The 24,873-nt window shown below is 41.0% G+C and overlaps 1 protein-coding gene across 2 annotated transcripts; it reads right to left on the bottom strand.

Annotated features, from left to right (window-relative positions):
• Positions 1 to 2,721: 2,721 nt before the first annotated feature.
• DEK (DEK proto-oncogene) lies at positions 2,722 to 23,671 on the bottom strand. 2 transcript variants are annotated; one of them, XM_075416819.1, is made up of 11 exons: positions 22,926 to 23,179; positions 21,470 to 21,612; positions 20,660 to 20,761; positions 20,052 to 20,161; positions 17,259 to 17,353; positions 15,098 to 15,218; positions 12,995 to 13,177; positions 9,559 to 9,691; positions 7,101 to 7,249; positions 5,706 to 5,774; positions 2,722 to 4,796 (listed from the first exon to the last, which is right to left on the bottom strand). In XM_075416819.1, exons 2-11 carry the CDS (start codon positions 21,597 to 21,599, stop codon positions 4,785 to 4,787), a joined length of 1,104 nt encoding a protein of 367 aa, XP_075272934.1. In that variant the 5' UTR covers positions 21,600 to 21,612; positions 22,926 to 23,179; the 3' UTR covers positions 2,722 to 4,784. The 2 variants fall into 2 exon arrangements, with proteins under 2 accessions (XP_075272934.1, XP_075272933.1); XM_075416818.1 differs by lacking the exon at positions 22,926 to 23,179 and adding an exon at positions 23,388 to 23,671 and having other exon boundaries at positions 2,723 to 4,796.
• Between the last annotated feature and the right edge of the window lie 1,202 nt (positions 23,672 to 24,873).

Raw genomic sequence — 24,873 nt, 5'->3', positions numbered from 1 at the left:
TTTTTGCTACACCTGATACTGGTTGTGAAAAATGTTAACTTCATTCTAAGAATAACAATCTTTAAAATGGAAACAAAATACCAATGCCCCTTTTAAAGTACAAATCAGTTGATTTCACACTCCCCCAAAGAATTACAGTCCTTCAAGAAAAGTTGGTGTGAGGATAAAATTTTTCCTTCTAGCCCAGCTGTCTAAAACTTCAATTGCAAATAAAAGTGAAGAAGCAAGTCTGTAACTGAGTGCAGTCCAGTGAACAAGGTCAGGTGAAGAGGCATGGCAAGTTATATAATACTGCCATCCTCTCACCCTGAGGACCTCTGACCATTGTCTGGTTTAAGCCCTTACTTGGAACAGGGCCAGTGTGGAGCTGTTTGCTCAGGGTCCTGCCAGGCTGAGGTCTGAACATCTCCAACAACAGAGATTCTGCAACTGCTCCAAGCCCTGTTGCTGTGACCACCCTCATGGCAAGGCTTTGCTTCCCTTAACATCTGCTTGCCATTTCCCTGGTGGCAGCTTGTGTCTGTCGCCTCCCATCCCCTCGCTACGCACCTCCAGGCACAGCCTGGCCCTGCCTTCCCCACACGCTCCCATAAGGCAGCTGCAGACTGCAGGACGATCCCCCTTTACCCGACTCAATTCCTACGGCTGCACAAGCCCGGCTCTCTCTGTTTCCCCTCCCACATCGTGTGCTCCAGCCCCGTGACCATCTTGGCGGCCCTCCACTGGACTCGCTCCAGTACGTCCTTGTCTGCGTTGCACCAGGGAGCCCAGAGCTGGACACAGCGCTGCCGAGGCACGCTCACACACGCTGGACACGGGGTAGTAATCACTTCCCTCAACCTGTTGGCTACACGCTTGCTGAGACAGCCCAGAGTGCTGTCCATGTTCCTTATCACAGGGGCACGCTGCTGAACTGGGTTCAACTCGTCGTCTGCGAGAACCACCTGCCCCTACGCAGGTCCTTTTCTGAAAAGCTGCTTAGAAAGAAACCACCGTCCCCACCTGCACTGTTGTATGGGGTTATTCCATCCCAGAAGCAGGTTGCTGCGTTTGCTTTTGTTGACCTGCATGAGGTTCCTGTCAGCCCATTTCTCATGCAAGTCAAGGTCCATCTGAATAAACTTTCAGACCTACAAGTTCCAGCTACTTGCTTTAATAAGTATTTCTGAATTCGAAGACAGGACACATCTTTGAAGAAGGAAAATAACACACTTCACAGCGTTCAAGATGTTTCTTTTTTCAGCAAGTGAAACATTGATTTTACTAAATTTCTTACTGCAAGTTTTTGGACAGTATTCTGGTACCTTAGGTTTTCCACTGTTCTTCCTAAATAACGGGAACTAAAATAACAACCACCACCAGAAGTCACACAAAATCACAGAATGGTAGGGGTTGGAAGGGATCTCTGTGGGTCATCTAGTCCAACCCCCCTGCCAAAGCAGGGTCACCTAGAGCAGGCTGCATAGGACCTTGTCCAAGCAGGTCTTGAATATCTCCAGAGAAGGAGACTCCACAACCTCCCTAGGCAGCCTGTTCCAGTCATTTCAGGAATGGTTTAATCTAGCGCAGTCAGAGCTACTTGATCTTAGTCAACATTCTGATTTGGAGGCAGGAATAGTTGTGTCTACCCAAGTGGTGACGAGCCACTCACTCTCTCACACAGCAACAGAGCTAATAAACCTTACTGGAACCACCATGCTGACTGCCAGAGGCATTATTTGTCCAGATTAAGCACTGGGCTCAAAAAGGGTTATTTTTAAGTCCAGCTCAGCAGTGGCTAATCTAAACACAGACATTCATAGATCTTGCTTCGTCATGTGCCTTGTAACAAGATAATGCAGAAATAACACAGATGCTGTAAGGAGCCCACTCAGGTCCAGGAAGGCTATTACTCTAGAGCTTCTGGAAAAAAGTGGGATGGCATGTAGTTTTGTCTTCCTAATCCCATCTTGGTTAGACATACCTGAGCAGTGTACCATGGGTTACCACGTAACTCCAACTCAGCTCTTTTCCTGAAGACACGTAACCTCTTTTCACACAAAATTTCTACTCTTCCCTTTCCCCACCTAGCCCTCTCCATCTTCCTTCTCCTAAAAGGCTCATACGCTGCTACCTCAAGTGCCATGCTCACTCATAAGAACAGCTGTTCATATAAGCAAGTCATTCAGGTTAATTTTGTGTGGTTCTGCAGGTCACCAAGGTACTGAATACCAAAGACTTAACTAAACAAAGGAACCAGTACACTGGACTGTTGGAATCATGCTGTAAGCAATCAAATCAAGATGTTAGGGCTATTTTTCTAGAACACAGTCATCAGGACATAATCTTAAGTGTCTGGAAGGTATATGCCTGAACACTTTATCCCGTTACCTTTTATCCAGTCAGCCAGTTTCTATTTTTTATGAGCATCTCGGTACAGGATTTAGAGCCCTGATCAGCTGTGTTTTTAATCCAGTAGCATCAGGATAAGCAGGACATATTATTTACCTTTTAGTGTTGTCTTGCAGCCTTTCCCCCAGCTGTAGAAAGAACTGGAATCTTGTATTGGCTGCAGCCAGAGCGCTATGGATTAGCAGAAAAACAGCTCAGACATTTCTTCTCTGCTGAGGACTACACAGAGTTGTAGTTAAGAGATGTAAACAAAGTCTTTGAGGATGCCGAGTTCATTTTCATTCCATCTGCACAATTCCAAAGTGGCAAGTAACGCATATATAAAATAAATAGAAGCACACTATCCTTTTGTAAATTTTCATTAGAATTTACACTATAAAAAAATGTTTATACTTGGGAGTCACTCATCTTAAAAAGACTTCCTGACCCACATAATTATAACTGACTGGTATATTTACATAAAAATCACAAGGCAGTTCAAGTATTTGTAGAAAATCCATCCAAAACCCCAACAAAACTTGACACAAGTAACTTACCACTTTTAAGCAGGATGTGGAAATTTTTGACGTTTTAACTGCAAATTAAAAAGTGTTCTTTATGCTAAGATACTTCAGAGGAAAAAGCAAACAAACAAAACCAAATCAACCTCACAGAAGATATAAAAAGGACATACATGTCAGCAACAGTATCTTTAAAGTAGAGAAGCCTGCTGAATCAGGCTTGAATAGTTTCTACGAGACGAGATAAAGACAACAACCTTGTTTCTGTATAATTTTTTTTTACTATACATTTAAGCAAATGTTAGATCAAAATCGATTTACATTTTTGTGAAAGACATTTACTGAATACAAAATCCCCCCATTACATTCAGCCTTGTTATAAATGATTTCACGCAAAGAAATGCGAAAAGTGTGTGAAGACTAATAGTCTAACTGGTTGAACATTTTCAGAATTTAGATAATTTGCAAACCCTTATTTCTCAACTGTACAATAAGAAAATTCAAAAAAATAATGCTTTGTCTTTCCAGCAATACTACAGTCAGAGGGATTCCACGCTCATGGCCTTAATGGCAACTATTAGTTTCACAATTTTCAGTGTAGGACTTCCCCTATTAGCAAAAAGGTGCGTGGAGAACAGAAACCCAAACAACAAAAATTTACACATAGCGTTCACTTTGATCCAAAAAGCTGTAGGCCAGAGTTCAAGACTTCAGGCTTATAAGTACCATTGTCCATGTTGAGGCACCAAGGCTCAAGTTCAGAGGAGCTCTCCCATACAGAAAAGAGCTTAACCACACACATCAGTGCTGCTCAATGTGAAAGCCCCACTGTGGACTTCCAAAGCTATCAAGCCTCCCAGCTGTACATCTTGTACTTCTGAGATGCTAGGCCATTAAATCAAGACAGTAAAGTAAAAGATTTTTTGCAAAGTGAACTTCAGAAATTTTGCTACAGCCTTTGGAGGGATTTTATTTACTATGTCAAGCCATTGAAACAAATGTATTTGTAGTCCTTCATACAAAGTTAATTGCTGAAAAGCTTAAGTATAAATCTATAGTTTAGTTTCTGTACAAGGTGAAATGGGACAAACATTGTAAAACCTCAACTCATTTGTAGTTTCATGAAACTTCTGCATACCACTTTTCATCACAGCCTCACTGCTGAACACTGACATTTCATGTCATAAATCCCAGGATAACAAGATTAAAAAACTGATTTGCACAAAAGAAATCTGAAATAACTTTATATACACAACAGAAAGCCGTTTAAAAGTACAAAAATAACATCTATGTACCAATTAGTTACCATGCTTTGACAGTTCCCTCGGTGCCTACACATGCAAGACAGTAATCTAATTCTATCTACAGAATAATTCTGTATCTGTAGAATGTATCCAAATATAAAAGACATTAACATGTGACTAACTCTTGTTGTTTTCAGAATGGATATGTATTCAAAATATCTTTATAACCAATACTGCAATATTCCAGTCTCTGCATGCATATATGCAGATAAGCAGCTTTCATCTTACTTGATTTTAGAATCTCCTGCAAGCTAGTAATCCACACTAAAGAGCTACAATGGTTCTAATGAATCTAGTTATACAAAGCTATTCATAATGTACAAAAACTATAAAAAAAGGGAACATTTATTGCCACGCACGAAACTTAAGTACGTTCAGTGAAAAACTGCATCAAATGCAGTTTTGTTATTTTTTTTAAAAAAAGATACACAAAGCAATTTACATCAACACTCTTAACATTAGATCAGCAGAATCAGCTCTGACTAAATACCACAAGGGTAACACACATTCCTTTTGCTGGTGCCTATCAGATCTTCAGATCCATGGGAACATAAAACCAGGAATCTTCATTTCCCACAGTCAAATCAGATCATGAAATCAACTGAAATGAGAAGTGTATTAGTTTTCTCCTTTCTCTCAATCCAATTACATACAGCCTCTCCTTTTGCATCAGACTATCAAGAAAATACACTCTACTTTTGCTATCACAAAAAACCAAGAACACCCCTATAGCAAACTGCTCTATTGTGTCTCTGCTGATAAGCACATAGACGTAACTCTTTCTAGATAGCCATGTATCAACATCTGCAAATGAAGCCACAAGAAAAAGTAAACTTTATTAACTCCACTAAGTGAACCTCATTTCTCTAGTTCCATTTGCAGTTTTGAGGCAAGCAAAAGTAATTGAAAATTTTCTTACAAATTACCAGCCACAGACTGAACAATAAACCCTCTGTCATTAATACGTTGTATCAGGACTAATCTTCAGTGCGATACTCAAAGGCAACATTATAACTGTGCTACCAGGAGCATACACAGAGAAAAGCTGCTATCTTTACCCTCTTTTGCCTTCTCTCATTGCCAGAGCTTGCAGGTCTGCAGGGCTTATACAACCTCATGCATTGTTACCTACAATGTATGTGGTCAGTGCATGAATTACAGTACACCTTGCAGTCAAGGCTGTACTTTAAAGCAAATGCATAGCTTTCAAAGAGTAAGTAATCAAAAATAATGATAGCTTTAAGTTTAGTTCTACTTACCAAAGAAATTCATAAGAGTAGTAGTGGCATGCTAAGACAATAGCCTGAAGCAGTTATTTTTGAAAGAGGTATACAAAAGGGGGGGGTGGGGAATCAGAGCCAGAGTTCAGGTTTATCAGAGCACTAAATTTCTAATATTATACGGGAGACTATTAAAACTAGTGTAACAGGATGCCATGCCACTTTTTAATAGGCTGAAGAAAAAAACAAACACTCAACCCAGAATGTTTTCTAAATTATAAAGTCTTTACCTCTTTGACTGTTTTTTTAATGAAGTCTTTCCTGTCAGATAAATCATAACTAGGATAGTTTTCATACACCTAAAAAAAAAAAAAAAAAAGTAAAACAAAACAAACCTCAACTTACTTTTGTTCAATGTATTGTCTGAAAAGAAGAAGCTTAAATGAAATTAAGAGCAAAAACTGGAGTGGTACTTCTAGTATTATAACTGCCAAAATGCCCTCTGTTAATTATGGAAAGTGACAAGCTTATTTTCCCGTCCTTATTTTGACCACATGCATATTTAAATACACGTATTTTTTTTGCATTTGGTCACTGACTAAACTAGTACTATAAATTTTTCACATCAACAAAGTGGAATACACAGCTTGCCATGTCAGATAAATAAGAATTCTCCACTCTTTGTATTACATGCTCTCTAAGTAGTCAGGTCGCCCTGCATTAGTGTAAGAAGCCTAACAAATCTCTAATTCCAAGGCTTATTTATTTTTTGGTAATAAGTAAAATTGAGATCTTTTCAAGTGACTAATAGAAGAGTCAACACATTTGAGTGCAATTCTAAATTTTGGTTCACTGGGTGGAAGAGGACCACACAAACAAAAAACAGATGCCAACAACTCTGACAAGCAATGGAGAATATATTTTATTTCAGTATACCAAATTTCAGACTTCTAGAATGACTGTAAACATGACAAAAAGTTTGCACAGAATATAAGCATACAATTTTATCATTAGAATAACTTCTGGTTTTATTTTCTCCAGACAACTTTGTGGAAGTACCAGGAAAACCAACATGTTAGTTAACCAACTGTAGAAAGTGTCACGGTAACAGTATTGTCTGTGTTTTGGTCACTTTCCCCCACCTTTCCCTTTTCTGGCCACATGGTCCCTTCCTAGCATCTGTCCTGATAACTAATGGATTCCTTGCTGAACTGATTCAACTCACTAACTCAGCTGAGAACTACTCATTTTTTGCTGACAGATGAGAGTTAAATGGACTCAAAGAGAACATACGAAGAACAACAGCTAGGTGAGCAGAAGAAACGTACAGAGAGCAGGACACAGCCCTCTCCTTTTGACAGTAGCAAGCTGCTGCTGCACCGTTTCAACATCTCAAATATTTTTACTTCAATACACGGCAGTTGCTTTGGAGGTAATACTGCTGCTTTCCATATGGCTAATCTTTCTTTGGGGATTTCCCTTCCAATGTTGGGTATCAGTGTTGCATATCCTAAGATTAAAGCTCTCCTTGTTACAGCTGTTAGCAAGGAAATAAACCAATGCAAAACTACTTTGTTTCTCAATCACTGTGCAGAGACCAATCCTCCATTTCTGAACCGATGACAACAGTCAGTTCACAGACAATCCACTGCCTAAGAAGAGATTGCAAAACCGTAATTGCTTACCTCCTTGCAAATTTGTTTCATTGTGACCTCCTCCAAGTTTGCATTGGCCAATAAGTTCTTGACAGTTTCCTTAAGTTCATCATCTGTGGGTGGTTTCTTCAGCTTTTTAATTAAAGGTTCATCATCTGAACTATCCTCAGACTCACTTTCTAAATATGAAGAATAATTTGAATTATTATAAACAATTTTAAATTTGTGTGCTTTCTTCCTCCAAAACAGAAGCCATCACAACTCCCCAAATATCTGATGCAGATGTCCTCCCTTAAAATAGACATCTTGCCAGATGATCCATTTAAAAACAAAGCTAATGCTATCAGTACTACATTTATTTATGAATCCGCATCATTGTTGATGAACTATCAGTTTACAAATCAATACGTACTCTAGAAAGTACGAGACAGATTAAATTATTCTATTAAACTAAAAAAAGGTTTATTTCAGCAATTATAATTTGAGATATTATGGCCCTAAAAAAAAGCACTTATGTGCTTTAAAAAGGAGTTTGGATTTTTTTTTCCCAGCAGCGCTGCCCACGAGGATCTTGTAATTTTGAAATGCTGTATTACTGAAGATGCCATCAGAAACACCATGACAACAAATGAAGAGAATTATAAAGGAAGTTAAGTGGAGAGGCACAGGACACTCCTACAATCTTTTCCAGCAGCAAAAAAAACCAAAAACAAACACCCCAGACTGATGACTACAACATCCACTCAGTTCCTCTACTGCCAAAAAGACAAAATTCAGAGCAGATGCCAAGCAATCTAGATAATGAGCTTAGAGAAAGACCTACTTAACCTTTAGATTTTTGTACTGCGAACATACACGCAGAACAGAAATGCAGTAGGAGTAAAGAAATTATGAATATATTACATAACATACATGCAAAACACATGTAATATTTTTTAACATATATGTACGTTGATGACAAAATGAAGCATACACACACACACACACAGTTAGCCACATTAGTACTGCCAGCAGTCAATCTGAAAATACACTGAGTTTAGCACAGCCCAGTTTGCTGCAAAATACAGCTATGAAAGAAATTCACCATAATTCTATGCCTAAGAGTTCAACCATTCCTGTTCTTAATACACTGACAGCCACGGTAATTAATCTGAACTGGTGTCTGTGCTGTAGCGTACATATGCTGATGCTGGCATTAAATGAAGTACGTGTGCAGTATGGATATATGCTGCATTAATAACTCATACTAGAATTGTGACAGAGACATGGCTTGTTATCTCACAGAGAGCCAGAGAATTCAAGGTGGGAAAGGACCTCCGGCGATCATCTGGTTTAAGCCCTTACTTGGAACAGGGCCAGTGTGGAGCTGTTTGCTCAGGGTCCTGCCAGGCTGAGGTCTGAACATCTCCAACAACAGAGATTCTGCAACTGCTCCAAGCCCTGTTGCTGTGACCACCCTCATGGCAAGGCTTTGCTTCCCTTAACATCTGCTTGCCATTTCCCTGGTGGCAGCTTGTGTCTGTCGCCTCCCATCCCCTCGCTACGCACCTCCAGGCACAGCCTGGCCCTGCCTTCCCTACACGCTCCCATAAGGCAGCTGCAGACTGCAGGACGATCCCCCTTTACCCGACTCAATTCCTACGGCTGCACAAGCCCGGCTCTCTCTGTTTCCCCTCCCACATCGTGTGCTCCAGCCCCGTGACCATCTTGGCGGCCCTCCACTGGACTCGCTCCAGTACGTCCTTGTCTGCGTTGCACCAGGGAGCCCAGAGCTGGACACAGCGCTGCCGAGGCACGCTCACACACGCTGGACACGGGGTAGTAATCACTTCCCTCAACCTGTTGGCTACACGCTTGCTGAGACAGCCCAGAGTGCTGTCCATGTTCCTTATCACAGGGGCACGCTGCTGAACTGGGTTCAACTCGTCGTCTGCGAGAACCACCTGCCCCTACGCAGGTCCTTTTCTGGCAAAGCTGCTTAGAAAGAAATCACCATCCCCACCTGCACTGCTGCAATCTTTACAGAGGTATTAAAGAACTCAATGTATGTACACCTTTTATGCATATCGTCAGATACAAGAAAACCAATAGCAACATGACACATGTAGAACCTCTATCTACGGCAACAAAAAAACACATCAAGCTGCTGAACAAAAGACATACACTGCAGGGTATACAGTGGGATCAATTACAAGATTCACGTGAAGACACTACAAAGACACCAACAGAAGGGAGAACTAGGCTGACAATTTCAGCTTATGTGCAAATAAAGAGTGTATATATGTACACAACAGAAATTACACAAAGTAGAAACAAACCAAGTTGGGTTTTTTTTAATTTACTGTTTCAAGGAAAGAAACGTCAAGTAGCAAGCCAACAATTCACCAAATTGTATGTTCTTTCACAATATGGTGCAAAACCTAGCTTTCTAATAAACATCCCACTCAAGCTACAAGACAACATACGATGAAAGATTTAAAGCATTTACCTTTTCTCGAACTGTTCTGATTTTTTTTAGTAGTGCTGCTATCCGCCTTCTTGACATTTGCACCCTTCACAGATTTCTTGGTTTTGGAAGTCATCTTTTTAGATTTTTCTCTTTTAGATGCTTTTCTAGGGGGCTAAGAACAAGAAAAATAAAAGGTTAAAATGATGGTTTCTACCTGAACAATCCACACCCCTTTTCTACAATGGAAATTATAATTTCTGTCAATATAAACTAAATAAGCAAATCTAATTTCTATACTTGACTAGCAAATTCTACCCCTATACCATAGGGGGAAAATGCCCACAAAGAGTACTCCTACATTCTTTTAAATTTCACATCGTCCTTCTACATGAACTCTTAAACTCCAGCAGTTAGAACTTTGATGACACCACTAGTTTGGTTGCACTACAACTTTCCATTCATAATTACTTATAATTAGCTTATAACATCACTTTTCAGAAGTTTCTTTAAAAAAAGGACATGGTATGTTGTATTCAGTTACTTCTAGATGCTACAGCTCTCAAAGGCTACATGCAGTTAATTCTTTTTGCACTAGCTGAGGAGAACTATGTTAGCTAATCCAGAATTTGGCCAATTACTGTGACTATTCAACCCCCAAAATTATTGCATTAAGTTAACATCAACACGAGAAATTCAGAACATAAATATATAAAGTATGCACATATAAGTGCATTGCATTTTTGGCACAAATTAAACGTGTGCTTAAAACACAAAATCTTTAGACAGTACTTCTGACAAGGCCAAAAACTTTCTTCACAGGAACGAACATGACCAGGAGTAAACCATACTTCAATGAAAGAACATCACAAAACAAGTTATCTACCAGTAGTTACCAGATTCATAATTCTAACTTTTATTTAAAATGGCAGTGTAGTCAACTGAGCCAACTATCACATCTAAACAATCAAGATTAGTTCATACAAAACTTTTAACCACTTCTCCCATTAGTACCTGGTGCAACTCATGAAACTAGTATTTAATAAACCAGATTATATTTATTTATATTGGCTTGCTCAGTTATAGTTGAAGTTGCTCTGCAGTGTTAAACAAAGGATAAAGACTTTCACTGCTGAACTTGAGAAAATACAAACAAGGATTGTCCCATTTCTAAATAAATGTTTGTAGTTTCTAACTTCTCAGCTTTCAAGTTTCTGCTAAAGCCCCATCACCAGCTACAAAGCCAGAAGTTAAACCCGGCACTCGCATTTCAGTTTTTTATAAAATTATGCTCCCCTAGCACACAACAATATTTCAGATATCTTTTGCTTTCAGGTAACTGTCAGATTTTTTTGTTTGTTTGTTCATATCGTTCAAAGAAAGAGTTGTAATCAAGAGACATGCAACCCTGAGGACAATCTATTCCAGCCACTCTGTGCCTAAGAGTCCAATGGCGCTGCAGTTGCAAAGTAGATATGCTGCCTACATCCTTCCACCTACAGAATCATAGAAAGTTTTGGGTCGGAAGGGACCCCTAGAGGTCATCTAGTCCAACCCCCCCCGCAGCGAGCAGGGACACTGCTAACTAGATCAGGTTGCTCAGGGCCCTGTCCAACCTGGTCTTGAATGTTTCCAGGGATGGGGCCTCCACTGCCTCTCTGGGCAACCCATTCCAGTGTTTCACCACCCTCATTGTAAAGAATTTCTTCCTTATATCCAGCCTAAACCTACCCTGTTTAGTTTAAAACCATTACCCCTCGTCCTGTCACTGTTATTGTTAAAAGGTGCCATAAACTTTTTAATGCTGCAATCTTAAAGCTGTACAAATGCAGACATTTTCCATTTCACCATTTCCTATATTCAAACTAATTTGACATACTAGTCTTTTTCTAATAATTAAGTGTTTTCTCCATGCAAGTCAACTTCAGTTTCTGGAGACTTCGGTCTACTCAGTTATTGCCTGGCAGACATCTCTAACTCCTACCTTGTGAAAGAAAAAAAGACGCAGTTAGATCAATGGGGTGTACTGTGCGGTTTTTTTGTTCATTGGGTTTTTTTGGGGGGGGTGGGGCAGTGTTAAATAACTGAAATCTTGAAAAATTTTTTAAAAGACAACTCCTGCCTCTGAAAAAGATATTCCTCTCCTCACAGTAGGAAGACCGCATTATTGAAGAGATGAACAAATATAAAACTAACTTCTAGTATTTCAGACCTCTTTCAATTTGCTATTTGTGAGGAAAGAAAGAGGCAAACTAAGAACTGAGCTTGTTTCACGGAGGGGAATTTCCTTGAACCATCTTTTTAAATTAAAACTAACACCTATCAAAATGACAGTGGCAAAATAAACTGTTAAAATTACATAAATTGGCCTTTCAACAAAAGATTTTTGCTACTATTTGCTATAGCTCAGACTATTTAGTTAATAGCCTGTCACACTCCCACTGCAATAGACAGAATGTAACCCAAGTAAATAACGGTCTTATGTTACAGCCAAAGGTTCCATAGCTTACATAAAGAACTTCCTTGGACACCAACAGTCAACTAATTGCTGTTTGTTGCAAGGCTCTGATTAAGGCTACAAAGGCAGTCCCATCTAAATCAAAATATAGGCTAAGATGGAGCTTGTAGTTCCTTTTAATTTCTTTTTTTCCAGGCTTCAGGCACACAGACAAATCAGTGTAGAGTTTTTACACAAATCAGCTGTACATTTGTACTGGCCCTACATGTTTTGTGTCTATTCTGTGAATAAGTACAAGACTGAAAGGGAATGCACAGGGAAAGGTATTTTGCATTTAAATACAAAGTTAATCTCATTTCTCTCTTACTATGCAAGGCTAAAAGAAGTTTCAAAGAAAACAGAGAATAACAGAAAACACAGTGAGATAAGAACACTTTGGAGACTCCAGGGATCTTTGTAAGGCTTCTAACTATGTTGCTTGCTTTATCTTTGCAATCCAAGACAGAACTCTAAGAGAGAGATTAGGACATAAATTCCAAGAGAAATATGGAACCAAGATAGGTCAGGAACCTCCACTGAATTCAAAGTTGAGTCCTAGGTATCCAGTCAAACCCTACACAGAAAAAAAGATAGCTAGATATTTGGAATTTTTATGAAATTACATTAATAAAGTCATCACAAGATGATAGAAGACATGCAATTGATTATGTTTGAAATCCTGGCTGCCCCAGAATGACATACAGCAAATGGTTTCCTGCGGTGCATATATACATCCAAGAATCAGAACCTTCGTCTCTTATCTGATTGATTCTCTAACTTCAATACACTAAGAAATTATGAAAATTTCTTATAAATTGCCACGCGTTCTCTTTTCTTTCAAACCGTTCATTCAGTGAAACATCACTTAGCCCTCAACTCTGTGTTTTCCAAGAATTACCAATCGATAACAACCACATAATGACACACTGCAGACAAATGTTTTTAGTTCTATGTTGAAAAACAAACAAAATACCTCATTACCTCATCTTCACTTTCTTTTTCTTCTGAAGAGTCATCCTTTTCCTTCTTTTCATCTTCTTCACTACTGGATTCATCTGACAAGATCTCTGGGCACTTGCTGCGTTTTGCTTTTCTTGTTGTTCCAGTGCTACTGCGTTCTTTTTTGCCACCTTTGCTTGGTGTTTTTTTGGATTTTGGCAACGGCTGAGAGACAAGGATGTGTGTTAACCAAGTAGGAATACAAAAGCGAATTTTAAAATATAAACTCCTTCAAATCATATGAAAGAACAGTAACCAAATATAGAGGTCTCTATGTCCTGATTACAAAAATCATGACTATCTTATGTACTACACTTATGCCATAATATTTTGTAGTAAGCAGAAATTCATTACAGAGATGGAGCTGATTAAAATGAAATTTCAGTTCTAAGCTAAGCACCCCTTCCACTCCCCTAACCAAACAAATCTTCAAAGGTTGGGGATTAGGGAAGGGAAGCAAGAAAGAACAATCTAGAAGGAACCTTCTACCTACCTAGCCCTCCCAAATCATATAAGCAAGCTTTTTCTCCTGGTAACAAATTAGCTAACAACTCTTCAGAAGACTTAAAGGCAGGAATTCTGCCACATCTTACGCAAAACTGCATTTTGTTGTCACTCAGTACCAGTGTCTCAATGGCAGCATGCAGACTCCTTGTTCACATCCCTTACCAGTGTTTGCTGGAAACAAATTTAATTTCCTGAGCAACAGTCTAACTATTTACGACTTGCTTTTAGACTGTAAACTGAAAGTCCAAGAAGATTAATAATAGAGTTTAGTAGTCTTGGTAGCTGAATCTAGTGCACTAGCATATACTAGTTAAAGAAAGCTTTCCTAGCCTTGCAACAAACTGAACTTTGTGATGACCCAATGTGATCATATACACCTGTCAACTTGTAGCACACTCAGGTAACATCTGACAGATTATTTTGCTGTCCTTTCATGTTTTATTTCCTTGCTTTGACACCTTTTTGTTTTTCTTTTTCTTTCCTGCTCACACGTTACATCTATTCCCCTCCATTCACCCACAAAGCAGGAGCTATTTACGGTATTTGGGTATGGGTATCTCTAATTAGCTTTATGCATGCTAACAGTGTATAACGGGTGCACTCACATGTAAGCATACAGATCATAGAATCATTCAGGTTGGAAAAGACCTCTAAGATCATCAAGTCCAACTGCTAACCCAACACCACCACGCCTACTAAACCATGTCCCCAAGTGCCACATCTACACATTTCTTGAACACCTCCAGGGATGGGGACTCCACCACTTCCCTGGGCAGCCTGTTCCAATGCCTGACCACTCTTTCAGTAAAGAAATTTTTCCTAATAGCCAACCTAAACCTCCCCTGAGGCAACCTGAGGCCATTGCCTCTTGTCCTATCGCTAGTTAGTTGGGAGAAGAGACCAACACCCACCTCACTACAACCTCCTTTCAGACAGTTGTAGAGAGTGATAAGGTCTCCCCTCAGCCTCCTCTTCTCCAGACTAAACAGCCCCAGCTCCCTCAGCAGCTCCTCCTAAGACTTGTTCTCTAGACCCCTCACCAGCCTCGCTGCCCTTCTCTGTACATGCTCCAGCACCTCAATGTCTTTCTTGTAGGGAGGGGCCCAAACCTGAGCACAGTACTTGAGCTGCAGCCTCACCAGTGCCAAGTACAGGGGCACAATCACCTCCCTGCTCCTGCTGGCCACACCATTCCTGATCCAAGCCAGGATGCTGCTGGCTGCCTTGGCCACCTGGGCACACTGCTGGCTCTTGTTCAGCCGGCTGTCGACCAGCACCCCAAGGTTCTTTTCCGCCAGGCAGCGTTCAAGCCACTCATCCCCAAGCCTGTAGCGTTGCATGGGGTTGTTGATAACACAAAAGAGCACTGACCCTCGGGTTCTAGTTTCTATCTAAATCCTCACTCCATTACGGATGCCTGCAGGAGAAGAGCTACTCTCTTTCAAGCAGACACTGATACTTCAGAAGTCAGAACAGTAACTATCACCGCTGGTAACAAGCAAATAATAAGGAATAGAGACAGCTGCCTTTTTCATCAGAACAAAGCTGTAACAGCAAGGGTAACAACCCACATCTCACCTTGCCTGAAGATTTTGGGTGCATTAAGAAGTTTAAGATTCTGGTTACCAGCTCACTATTAACTCCTGATCTTTCCAAGTCGAGAACTTCACAGATACTTTTCAACATTGCATTTCTGAACCTGGAGAGAGAAGAAAAAAAAAAGATTCAGTGTCATAGCCTAAACAATTGGTCAACATTCGACTGCTAGAAGCCACTATCTGGTTTGTGGCTGCAACCTGACAGTAGACATGAATATATATATTTAACTACTTTCCAGTCTTATCTATAGTAAAGCAAAGAACCACCACCATATTATATAAGGCAAAACAAAACTCCTAAATCTGCTTGTGTGTAAAGTACGGCATATAAAAAGTTTTAGTAAAAAAATCTTCTCCAGAATCTCTCCTGATCTACCACAACGGAAAGAATCCATCCCCCCAGTGGGATGGGGAAGAGAACGGACAAAAAGTAAAACTCATGGATTGAAGTAAAGGCACATTAACAGGATAGTAAAAGGGAGAGAGAATAATAAGAGCAATGAATACACAAAACAAGCAATACACAACACAGTATCTCACCACCCGGTGATCAACTGCTGCACTGAACAGCAATCGCGGATCTCACGGATTCCTGCTCCTCAGCCAACCCCCATTTATATACTGATCATGATGCCTATGGTATGGAATATTTCCGTTGGCCAGCTTGGGTTAGCTGCCTGGCTATGCTCCCTGCCAGCTCCTGCACACCAGCTCATTAGCCAAACATGGGAAACTGAGAAAAGGTCCTTGATTTCTCAGCAACAACTGAAAACATCAGTGTATTATCAGCATTCTTCTCATACTAAATCCAAAACACAGCAGCTACTGGGAAGAAAATTAACTCTGTCCCAGCCGAAACCACGACAGGAATAAACAAGTGCACACAAGTTTTGAGTCAGTAACTTCCACAGCAAGTAGTTTTGACTGAAAATCCAAGATCTCTCATCCACACAGCAACCTCAGCGCTCATTCTTTTTAGTTTATGACCTGAATAGTAAGATTCTGCAAAACAAATCTTGTCCTTCGTTCATCTTGTTCAATGCTGTTCAAACATTATGACATACAAGTATACACTGTGGGCAGAAATCAACCACGCAGTCAGAATAATTTAGTAATCTAATCAGTTTCATACACAGCTATGAAGAGCAGCAGAACTTACCACAGTAACACAAGAACACAGGGCTCAGTACCTTGATATGAGTGACAATACAACCAGTTTTCAAACTATTTGCTGAAGACTAAAGGGTTAGAAAACTTAACTACTAGTTCTTTCATATGGAAAATTTGAAAAAAAGTTTAAAAATACTTTATTTCGTGTCCTTCTGAAGACAAGGTGAAACATCATCCAATTGCGGGAAATGGTCAAAACTCCCATCCTGAGACAGTTTGCCTTGCAGATTCCCATGTATTTGACAAATCCTATTCTTAGAAAACTGAGCATCTGAGGAAGGACTATTTGCAAATTCCAAATTCTGGAAGCCTTCTCACTATCAACAAACTGACACTAGAAAAACTAATTTAGAATCAGTTCTGTAGAAGCTATTAGTTCTTTCATTTGTTACAACTAGCTGCACAAGTACGCAAGGGCATCTTTAAATCCTTTCAGTCCAGCCAAAACCAAGCTGCAGCAGCTTCTCCTGTTAATAGGGAAGAAGCTTACATGGGGAGACAGTAAAAAACAAAAACGATTTGTTAGACTAATTGCTACAGCAATTCTATGAATAAGACTGTATGTTTAATATAGAATAAGCAGAAATGGTTTGGATTCTGAAGGAGGAAGGTTTTGAGGCATAGAAGGATGCGAGTTTGTACCAACAGAGCATAATGTATTCACAACACCACGCTTGCCCTGCGGAAATAAAGTTTTCCTCTCACTTGGCAGAAGAATCTCCTAGGTAGCATGCAGCAGTTAAAGCCAGACTGTAGGAATTGCGAATAAAATGTTCACAATTTAACTCTTTTTAATACATTTCAAGTTGTCTTAAGAGATTGGTCTGTGTGCTTAAAATGAGTCCAGAAACAGGTAACAGAGCTCTAGGAAACAGCCACTCAGCTTAATTTAATCTGAAGTAAAATTTTGAAAATAAAAAGGAGTGTATAGCATAAGTCAAGCTATGTTAAGTAGCAAGAGCGATCATTACTTTTTCAACATTTCTTCCTTCTTTTTGTATTGGTCGCTTCCTTTTTCAAATGGGAACCCACTGAACTGACCCACATTCTTCTTTAGGGAAGCAACCTAGAACAGAACACACAGATTACTTTCCATTGCAAGTAGTTTAAAATATTTCATCCAATTACATTTGTTAATAACTCATGGAAGAAAAATCTATTCTAGCAGTTAGCTTGCTGTTGGCAGAAAGTTATACCCTACATGGATTATGCCTTTAGTTATCTCATGACAGCCAAACTACAACAATGAAGTTCTTGTGATCTTGGTACTTTTTTTTTTTTTTTTTAAATAACTTACCAGGTAAAAATCACCTGCCATTTCAAGCTTGTTTAGAATGTACTGCAGGTTTGTAGAACTATGATCATATGAAGCCTGTTGCATGCTTTGTACCACATAATTTGTTATGGAATAGCACATTTTATTTTTACTATAGAATCTGTTAAATCAGATTTGCTTTATTTGCTTTTCTGAAGTCTGGCATAGGACCATGACTGTACTTTCAAACCTTTTCTTTAGCATGATCCATTTTTACATTTACATACCACCCAATTCACAGCTTCTACCATTACACCTGAAGTCTGAAGAAGGTTGGACTTTCATTGCAACAGCCCTTATAATGGGAAAATTGCTCCCATCAAGATCCCAAATATATTAAGTTCTTTGTCTTCACTCCATCTCCTTTTAATAAAAAAATAAGTTAAACATCCCAAAATCTTTTATTCTTCTAAGATCTTTACAACACTATTGAGAATAATTTGGACTCAGTTTCAATAGTTCTACAAATTTTGTTCCTGGTGTTTCTCCGTTAGTTTATAATTTCACCAAAGCTAAGCTCCTTTTCCAAACGTGATTATCTTTGTCCAGCACCTAAAGAGAATTTGCAGATAGTATTGGTATGTTTTATTAAAAATTTTAATTATGATACAAAGCACATACAGAATGTGCACACAAGACAACACCTAATCTTCACTATATTAAACAGCATTCTGAGCACCCAATAATTCTGATTAAATATAGTTTTGGATGAAACCATACTGACATATTTCCAAACTGAATGTATTTTGAGGCAAATATATTCTCATATCTCTGGACTCAAACCACAGGGACACTGCAGCAATCCAGCTGGACTCTCCAACAAGTCTACGTCTAAAAGACTAAATGTTGGAGAGCAGAGCAAATGGGGGTGGATTTGCCGCCAAATAAGTGGTGTGGTAGGGAAGGACGAGAGCTGTATTTCAATAGCAGTTGTGTCTAATTATTGTAACTTAGGAGTGTTAAACATCAGTTTACAATTATACAATTTGCACATAATTATGAAACTCCAAATAGCCATGTCTATTAGTTGATTATTTATTAATAATTGATTTAATAATCAACGATAACAGTATAATTCAGTTGTTAGTTTCTTAGTAGCGTGTTACATAATCAATAAACAATACAGTCTCAGGTCTGCAATCTAAAGTGGGAAAGATGTACTCTGAGGTAATGGTATCCCAGTACCTTCGCCCGAAGACGGCAGAAGTGTGTTATGGGTTTCATGGGGGGTAAATGAATGCAGTTTGGAGACCTCCACAGTAAAGCTAGTTAAATCAGAAAGTAACATGTTCTGTCATTGTACCTTTCCTATCAAATAATTAAATTCTACTGCAGGACAGCCCAAAAGTTTGCAAAACTCTGTACGCACAGAGTCAGAAATTCTCTAGTCTGGTTTATTGCCACACTAAATAATTCATAATTGAATATGCCACACAGCATAACTCACAGAAGTAAGTTTTAATGAATATATACTGTTCTTTTTCTGTATAGCTGAGGCAACAGATCTACCTTTGCCATTTAAACAAGCACTGCATTTGCAGCAGTAGTCTGAGCTATTACAGCTAGCATGCATCTGTACTAGTACTATTCAGTTCCTGGTTTCTATGCCAGCTGTTCAACTTTCCAAAACACAAAGAAATTAAAAACAACTTCCTCTAAATATTGTACATGCATTGGAATAGTAAAATTTAATCTGCCTTAATTTCCCTACATCCATTTTATCTCTATTAGCAAGAAAGAGGGGTCATATTTACTCTGAAATTTAAGGTACAATCACTGTCACACGCAGGGCCCCAAGAAAGATTGGCTATTGTATTTCCTTGAAGTTTCATCCTTAAATCCAAAAGCAAGCATATTAGTTTTTAACTAATATGTTAATTGGCTTCGATAAATGTGACAAAGTCACTATTAATATTTTTACATATAATGTAGTGTTACTTTCTACTGCTTTGTGCAAACTAAAGGAGAACATGACTAGGTAAGTAGTAATGTATTAAAACCCACTAACAGGTTTCAAACTTAGAAGAAATAGAAGTACTAGGAAAAAGCTATGTTGAACAAAATATCTGCATGGAGTATTCTGACTAATTTGCACGTCAGCACCTTTTAGCATGTGAACCATAAATTATTTCCAACTCATCCTCATAAGGTAACCCCCCCCTTAAAAAAAAAACAAACAAAAAAACCACCCCTAAAACCACCAAACTATATCCAAGTAAGACTTACAATGCAGTACATCTTTCCATGGGATTTTTATAGGGAGAGTAGCTTACAGGAGTTAGAAAAATCAAGGGCTTGCTCAACTGGTCCTGCAATATTAATTTTCTAAGTAATTTGTAATAAATGACACGAAGTAGATTTATATGTGCAAATGTAAAAAACTATACTATAAACATTTTCACTATGCATGAGAACTAATAGATATACAAGATTGATTTTAAGTTCTTACAGTGCCTGGCCTGTTGTAGAGGAGTTTGTGCAGGTTCCTAAGTTCATCTGTCTTCTTTTTACTCAGAAAGAATTGTATCCTTTCAATTTCACAGAGTTTCTGTCCTTTTCCTGAAACAGTTAAAATCAATCATGCAACTAGTCACATTAACATTTACCTATGTATTTATGACTTCAAATAGCTACTGTTTTTTAAAAAACCAAGGAAGTTAGAATAGCATCAGACATTGTAAGAAGTCAAACATTATGCAGGCCTTTTCTTATCAATTAGGCATCCTGACAGTCTCTATCTTCCTTACTTGGTACTACCTAGACCAGGGTACAAGGACTTAGCTTTTCTTTTTATTCTCGTTGCTCTTGCCTTTGCTAGTGGTGGCTAGGTACTGAAGATCCTATTCCAGGTAAGTTTAAACATTAACATTATGTAACTTCTATTTTTTAAACTGATGCTACAGAATAAGAGAGGGTTTTCATGTAATTATAATAGCCTTACTATTTTAAAATGGATCATGACTCTTAAGTTAGGTGTCAACTACAACAAATAACTTGATCTTTTAAGAGGCTTATCACTCCCAACACTCACAATTCTTACATGAGAGGACAGCTTACCTGGTGTAATTGTAAAAGGTTCCTTTTGCAACGAGGACACTTGCATGGTCAGTCGATCTACCTTCTTTTTCTCCCTTTTTCCTTCAACAATGAGACTCTTTTCTGCAAAAGACAGCTTCCTTAAACACAATATTTTCCATTACATGAGCGGATTCAACCGTAGTGACAGACAATACAACACAGAATCTTTGAAATGGCAAATGAAAAATTGATAACGATATAACCAGATACTATGACACCGTCAAACCTCTGGCTAATAGGTCAATGGGATTCTATGGAGCTGTATATTGGAGTCTCTTGTTCTCAACCACAAATGAGTCAAGTGGAATACTCCCCCTCCATCATAATTAAATTTTGGTACCCAGTAAATTAATTCACAGTAGTTAAGCAAAGACACCTGTACTGTTTCCAAAGCTACTGCACAGATTTTTCAAGTTTCTCTTTTGAAAACATGGACCACTTCAGAGTGTTCCTGGCAAATACAGATTCTTTTTTGGATACGCATTTTTATAATAATTTGATAAAGGACACTGGCTCTTATAATCCCCTAGAAGTTTACACAGCAACAAAAAACCCTAGCGTAGGAATCCAGCATGCTCACAATTCCTTCAATCTTTCCTGAGGAACATCAGTATCACTGTTTCCAGCGTCGCCAGTTATAGTCTACTGGGAAGCAATTTATGACCCATGAGATAGATGCACCATGATCTCCTAAACAGTAATTGTACAATTAGCTGAGATCACAGGAGGCTGCATTCAGTAAGCCCGACATTTTTTAAAGGACAGCTTATTCAGTGGAAAAACACATACCCTTTTCTTCCTCCTCCTCTTCTTCCTCCTCTTCATCTTCATCACTTTCCTCAGCTTTGTTTTCAGGTTGTTCCTCATCTGCTTTTTCAGATGACATTGTATCTTCTTTTGATGAGGCAACAGAAGACATGATGTATGGTTCTCTAAAAAGCAGTCAGGGAAACCATCACCAATATAGCATTATACATGAAAAATACAGGAATCTTGCTTTAAAAAAAAATTTTCTTGTACAGTAGAAGTAATGTCATAGTCCTCGTGTTGTGATTTTTCACATTCTTTAAGACACTAAAGTATTCTGCATACACACAACACAGAATTGTTCGGGAGGAGTTGCCATCCATTCTGCAACTAGTCTGGTGAAGAACAGTTTAAAAGTTATCAGTTCTTTCCACACAGAAACATTCACAAGCTTGCTTGTGAAGCATTTGGAAACACCCACTCAATGCAGCCGATGCTGTTATTTATTAAGAATTTTAATGTTTTAAGACACCACAATTTTAGTGCACCATATTACAAACCGAATAGTTGTTTCTGATCACCATTAACTATGCATACAACTTCCCATGTAAGTTAAACAAGCTACATATTTAGATGGGAAATAGTAACAGAATAACAACAATAAAAAAAAGTTGCACGCAATTCAGAAAAAACTAACACTACTTTCAGAATTCAAATAGCTGCGACACCCTAGGGCTTGAAAATGCTTTTTGATCTGCAGATCTAAACCAAAAAAGAATAAATGCTTCATACTTCGCACTTTTAAGAAGAGTCTTTTCTTAGCATTTGAAGTGGTTTAAATGTTAACTTTAAAATTAAAATATCTCACTTTGGGGAGTACCATTTCCTTATTGACAGAGACTATCTAATATAGATAATCGTATCTGTTCATTTCAGAAAAATTCTAGCTTTCTAAATCTTTCACTGTTTACTGATCTGGAATAAAAGACAGCATCAGTTATATAATCCCTTGTGTGGGAAAAAAAAAATCACATGACTATTTCTTTTTCCAATATTAAAGTCAATATTATCTGCAAGAGGTCAGACTCTACAACAATGAAATCAGTTGCTCAGATGCAATATTAGCAGGTACCACAGAACAGCAGCACTCCAATGACAGAAAACGTGAGTTATATTAGCAAGTCAGAGGAAAAAGAAAGTTTATCATTCTTTGCTAAATCACTTGGGGGGGGGGGGGGGGGGGGGAGAAATCTCTTTCAGGGTATTACTACCAGTATTTCATCTGACACTGAAAAGTAACTCGACTTTTTCATTCTATTACTCTCCAAATTTTACTTCTCCGCACAAAAGGAAAACCAAGCAAAGTACGACATGCTGTCCTTCCTTCCTTCCTCTTTCGACGGGAGCAGACGAATAAGCACGCAAAAAACTTTTCAGCTTTTCAGCAACCAGGTCCGTGAGGACGACTTGCTCAGGGAAAAAGGGTACTGGGACCCACCTTCAGGCAGACTTACGCCGGGGGTATTTTCGGCCGGGAGAAGGACACCCGCGCACCACAGCCCTTCCCGCCCTCGTCCAGGACTCCTCAGACAGCGACTCGCCACCTGCCCCCTTCCCGACTCGACACCCGGAGGCCGGGGCAGGCGGTGACGGCGGCCAAGGCGAAGGGCGGCCCCCCGCCCCGAACCAGCCGGCAGCGAGAGCGTTCCACCCCCCTCCCGCCGCCGGGCCGCAGGGCGGGACGGCGCCCCCAGGAAACACCTCAGGCGGAAAACACAGCCGGCCAGTGAGGGCCCGGGGGGGAGGCGGCCCCCCCGGGTCGGTGACAAGCGGCCGCGGCGGCCCCGCTTCGTTTCCCCTCGTCACCTCCCCTCCCCGCCTCACTGGGCCGCCCCGGTGGGAGGGGGAGAGGCGGGAGCGCGCTCCCGGGCGCCGTTACGGCCATGGCGGCAGGACCCACCTCAGCTCGAGCCCCGGCTTCTGGCTCCTTCTTCGGACGCTGCTGCGGCGGCAACGGCAGCCGGAGGGGACAGTTACCGGAGGAGGGGGAAGGCGGGACCGGGCGCCCCGGCGCGCAGCGACGCGGACGCGCACCCCTAGGCGCCGGTCGGTCTGTCGGTCGGTCGCTCACTCTCCCCCCCCGGAGTCAACAAGGTTTTCAAAATGGCGGGTTCTCGGACGGGGAGAAGGAAGCGGGAAGGCGGCGGCCAATCAGCGCCCGCAGCCCGGCCGGCGCCGGGAGGCGGTGGCAGGGGAGGGGGAGGGTGCGCGCGCAGGGCGGGGGGGGCGCTGTTGTGGCGGCGCGTGCTGGAGGTGCGTAGCGCCAGCCGGTGCCGCCTGCGGTGACGTCAGGCCGCGCGGAGGAGGGAGGGCGGTGTGCGCCTCCGCCTACGCTGAGGCGTGGAGCGGGGAGGTGGGAGGGGCCTTCCATCGCCCCGCCCCTCCGCCGTTCCCGCCGCCGGCGGTTTGTCGGCTCGTGGCTGTCCGCCCGTCCTGGGTCAGAGCGCCTTTCCCCTTCCGCGCGCTCTTATGGCCCCGCCTCCTCCGTTCCTCCGCGTGGGCGGGCGGGGCTTGGCGGTCGCTCCTCACCGTAACGGCCGCGTCCTCTCCCCGGCTGAGAGGCCGCGGCCGGCGGAGGGGGAGCCGGGGCTGGGGAGCCAGGGCTGCTCCTCGCCCCGGTAAGACGTGGGCGTCGCGGGCGGGCCCCGCCAGAGCCAAGGCCCGGTCCCGCCGGCCGTGCTGCGGCGCGATCCGCCGAGCAGGGCGGCGGGATGGCGGGGCTCCGAGTGCCGGCAGCGACACCGGGGGTGCTCGGAGAACACGGAGGAGGAGGAGGAGGAGGAGGGAGCAGGCCGGAGTGGCCCGTGCCAGTGACCGCGCGGAAGCCGCACCGTGCTGGCAGTAGCGTTGTGGCGAGGGTGAGGAGCGGCAGGGAGGTGGCTCAGGGGTGAGAGGAGAGAGGGAGCCGGAGAAGCGTCGCGCTGCTGTGAACTGTTAATCCGAGGTGCGTGTGAAGCGTAGCCATGTGGAGCTGCTAATAAAACCAGGACGTATGTGCGATATAAATACCACAAAGTAACAGGATCTGTTTGGGAAATACTACAATTCATATACTGCGTACAAAAGGAAAGTCCGGGCAGTATATATTAATCAGCCCCCAGTTCAGGCAACAGTGGTGCAGATTCCTTTTTCAAAAGTTTTTAAAAATGGTGCAACCACAAGTGGTGGTGGTGTCAAAAAATGTAAATTATTTACCAACAATACATCATTAGACAAGCCTGAAGTTAACGCACAACAAGACAAAAATACGTCATCATTAAGTCACGGGCTACACAAACGGCACGGGGCAGACGTTTGAAGACGACAGACTACTTCCTACGAGATGGATAGGCTTGGATTAGTTCAGAATCGTGACAGAAGACGTTCAAAGGCTTTGCTTCAGGTTG

Source organism: Opisthocomus hoazin, chromosome 3, assembly GCF_030867145.1.
Source record: "Opisthocomus hoazin isolate bOpiHoa1 chromosome 3, bOpiHoa1.hap1, whole genome shotgun sequence".
Lineage (NCBI taxonomy): Eukaryota > Metazoa > Chordata > Aves > Opisthocomiformes > Opisthocomidae > Opisthocomus > Opisthocomus hoazin.
The sequence above is the reverse complement of the archived record's forward strand: the minus strand, read 5'-3'. Positions and strand labels throughout refer to the sequence as shown.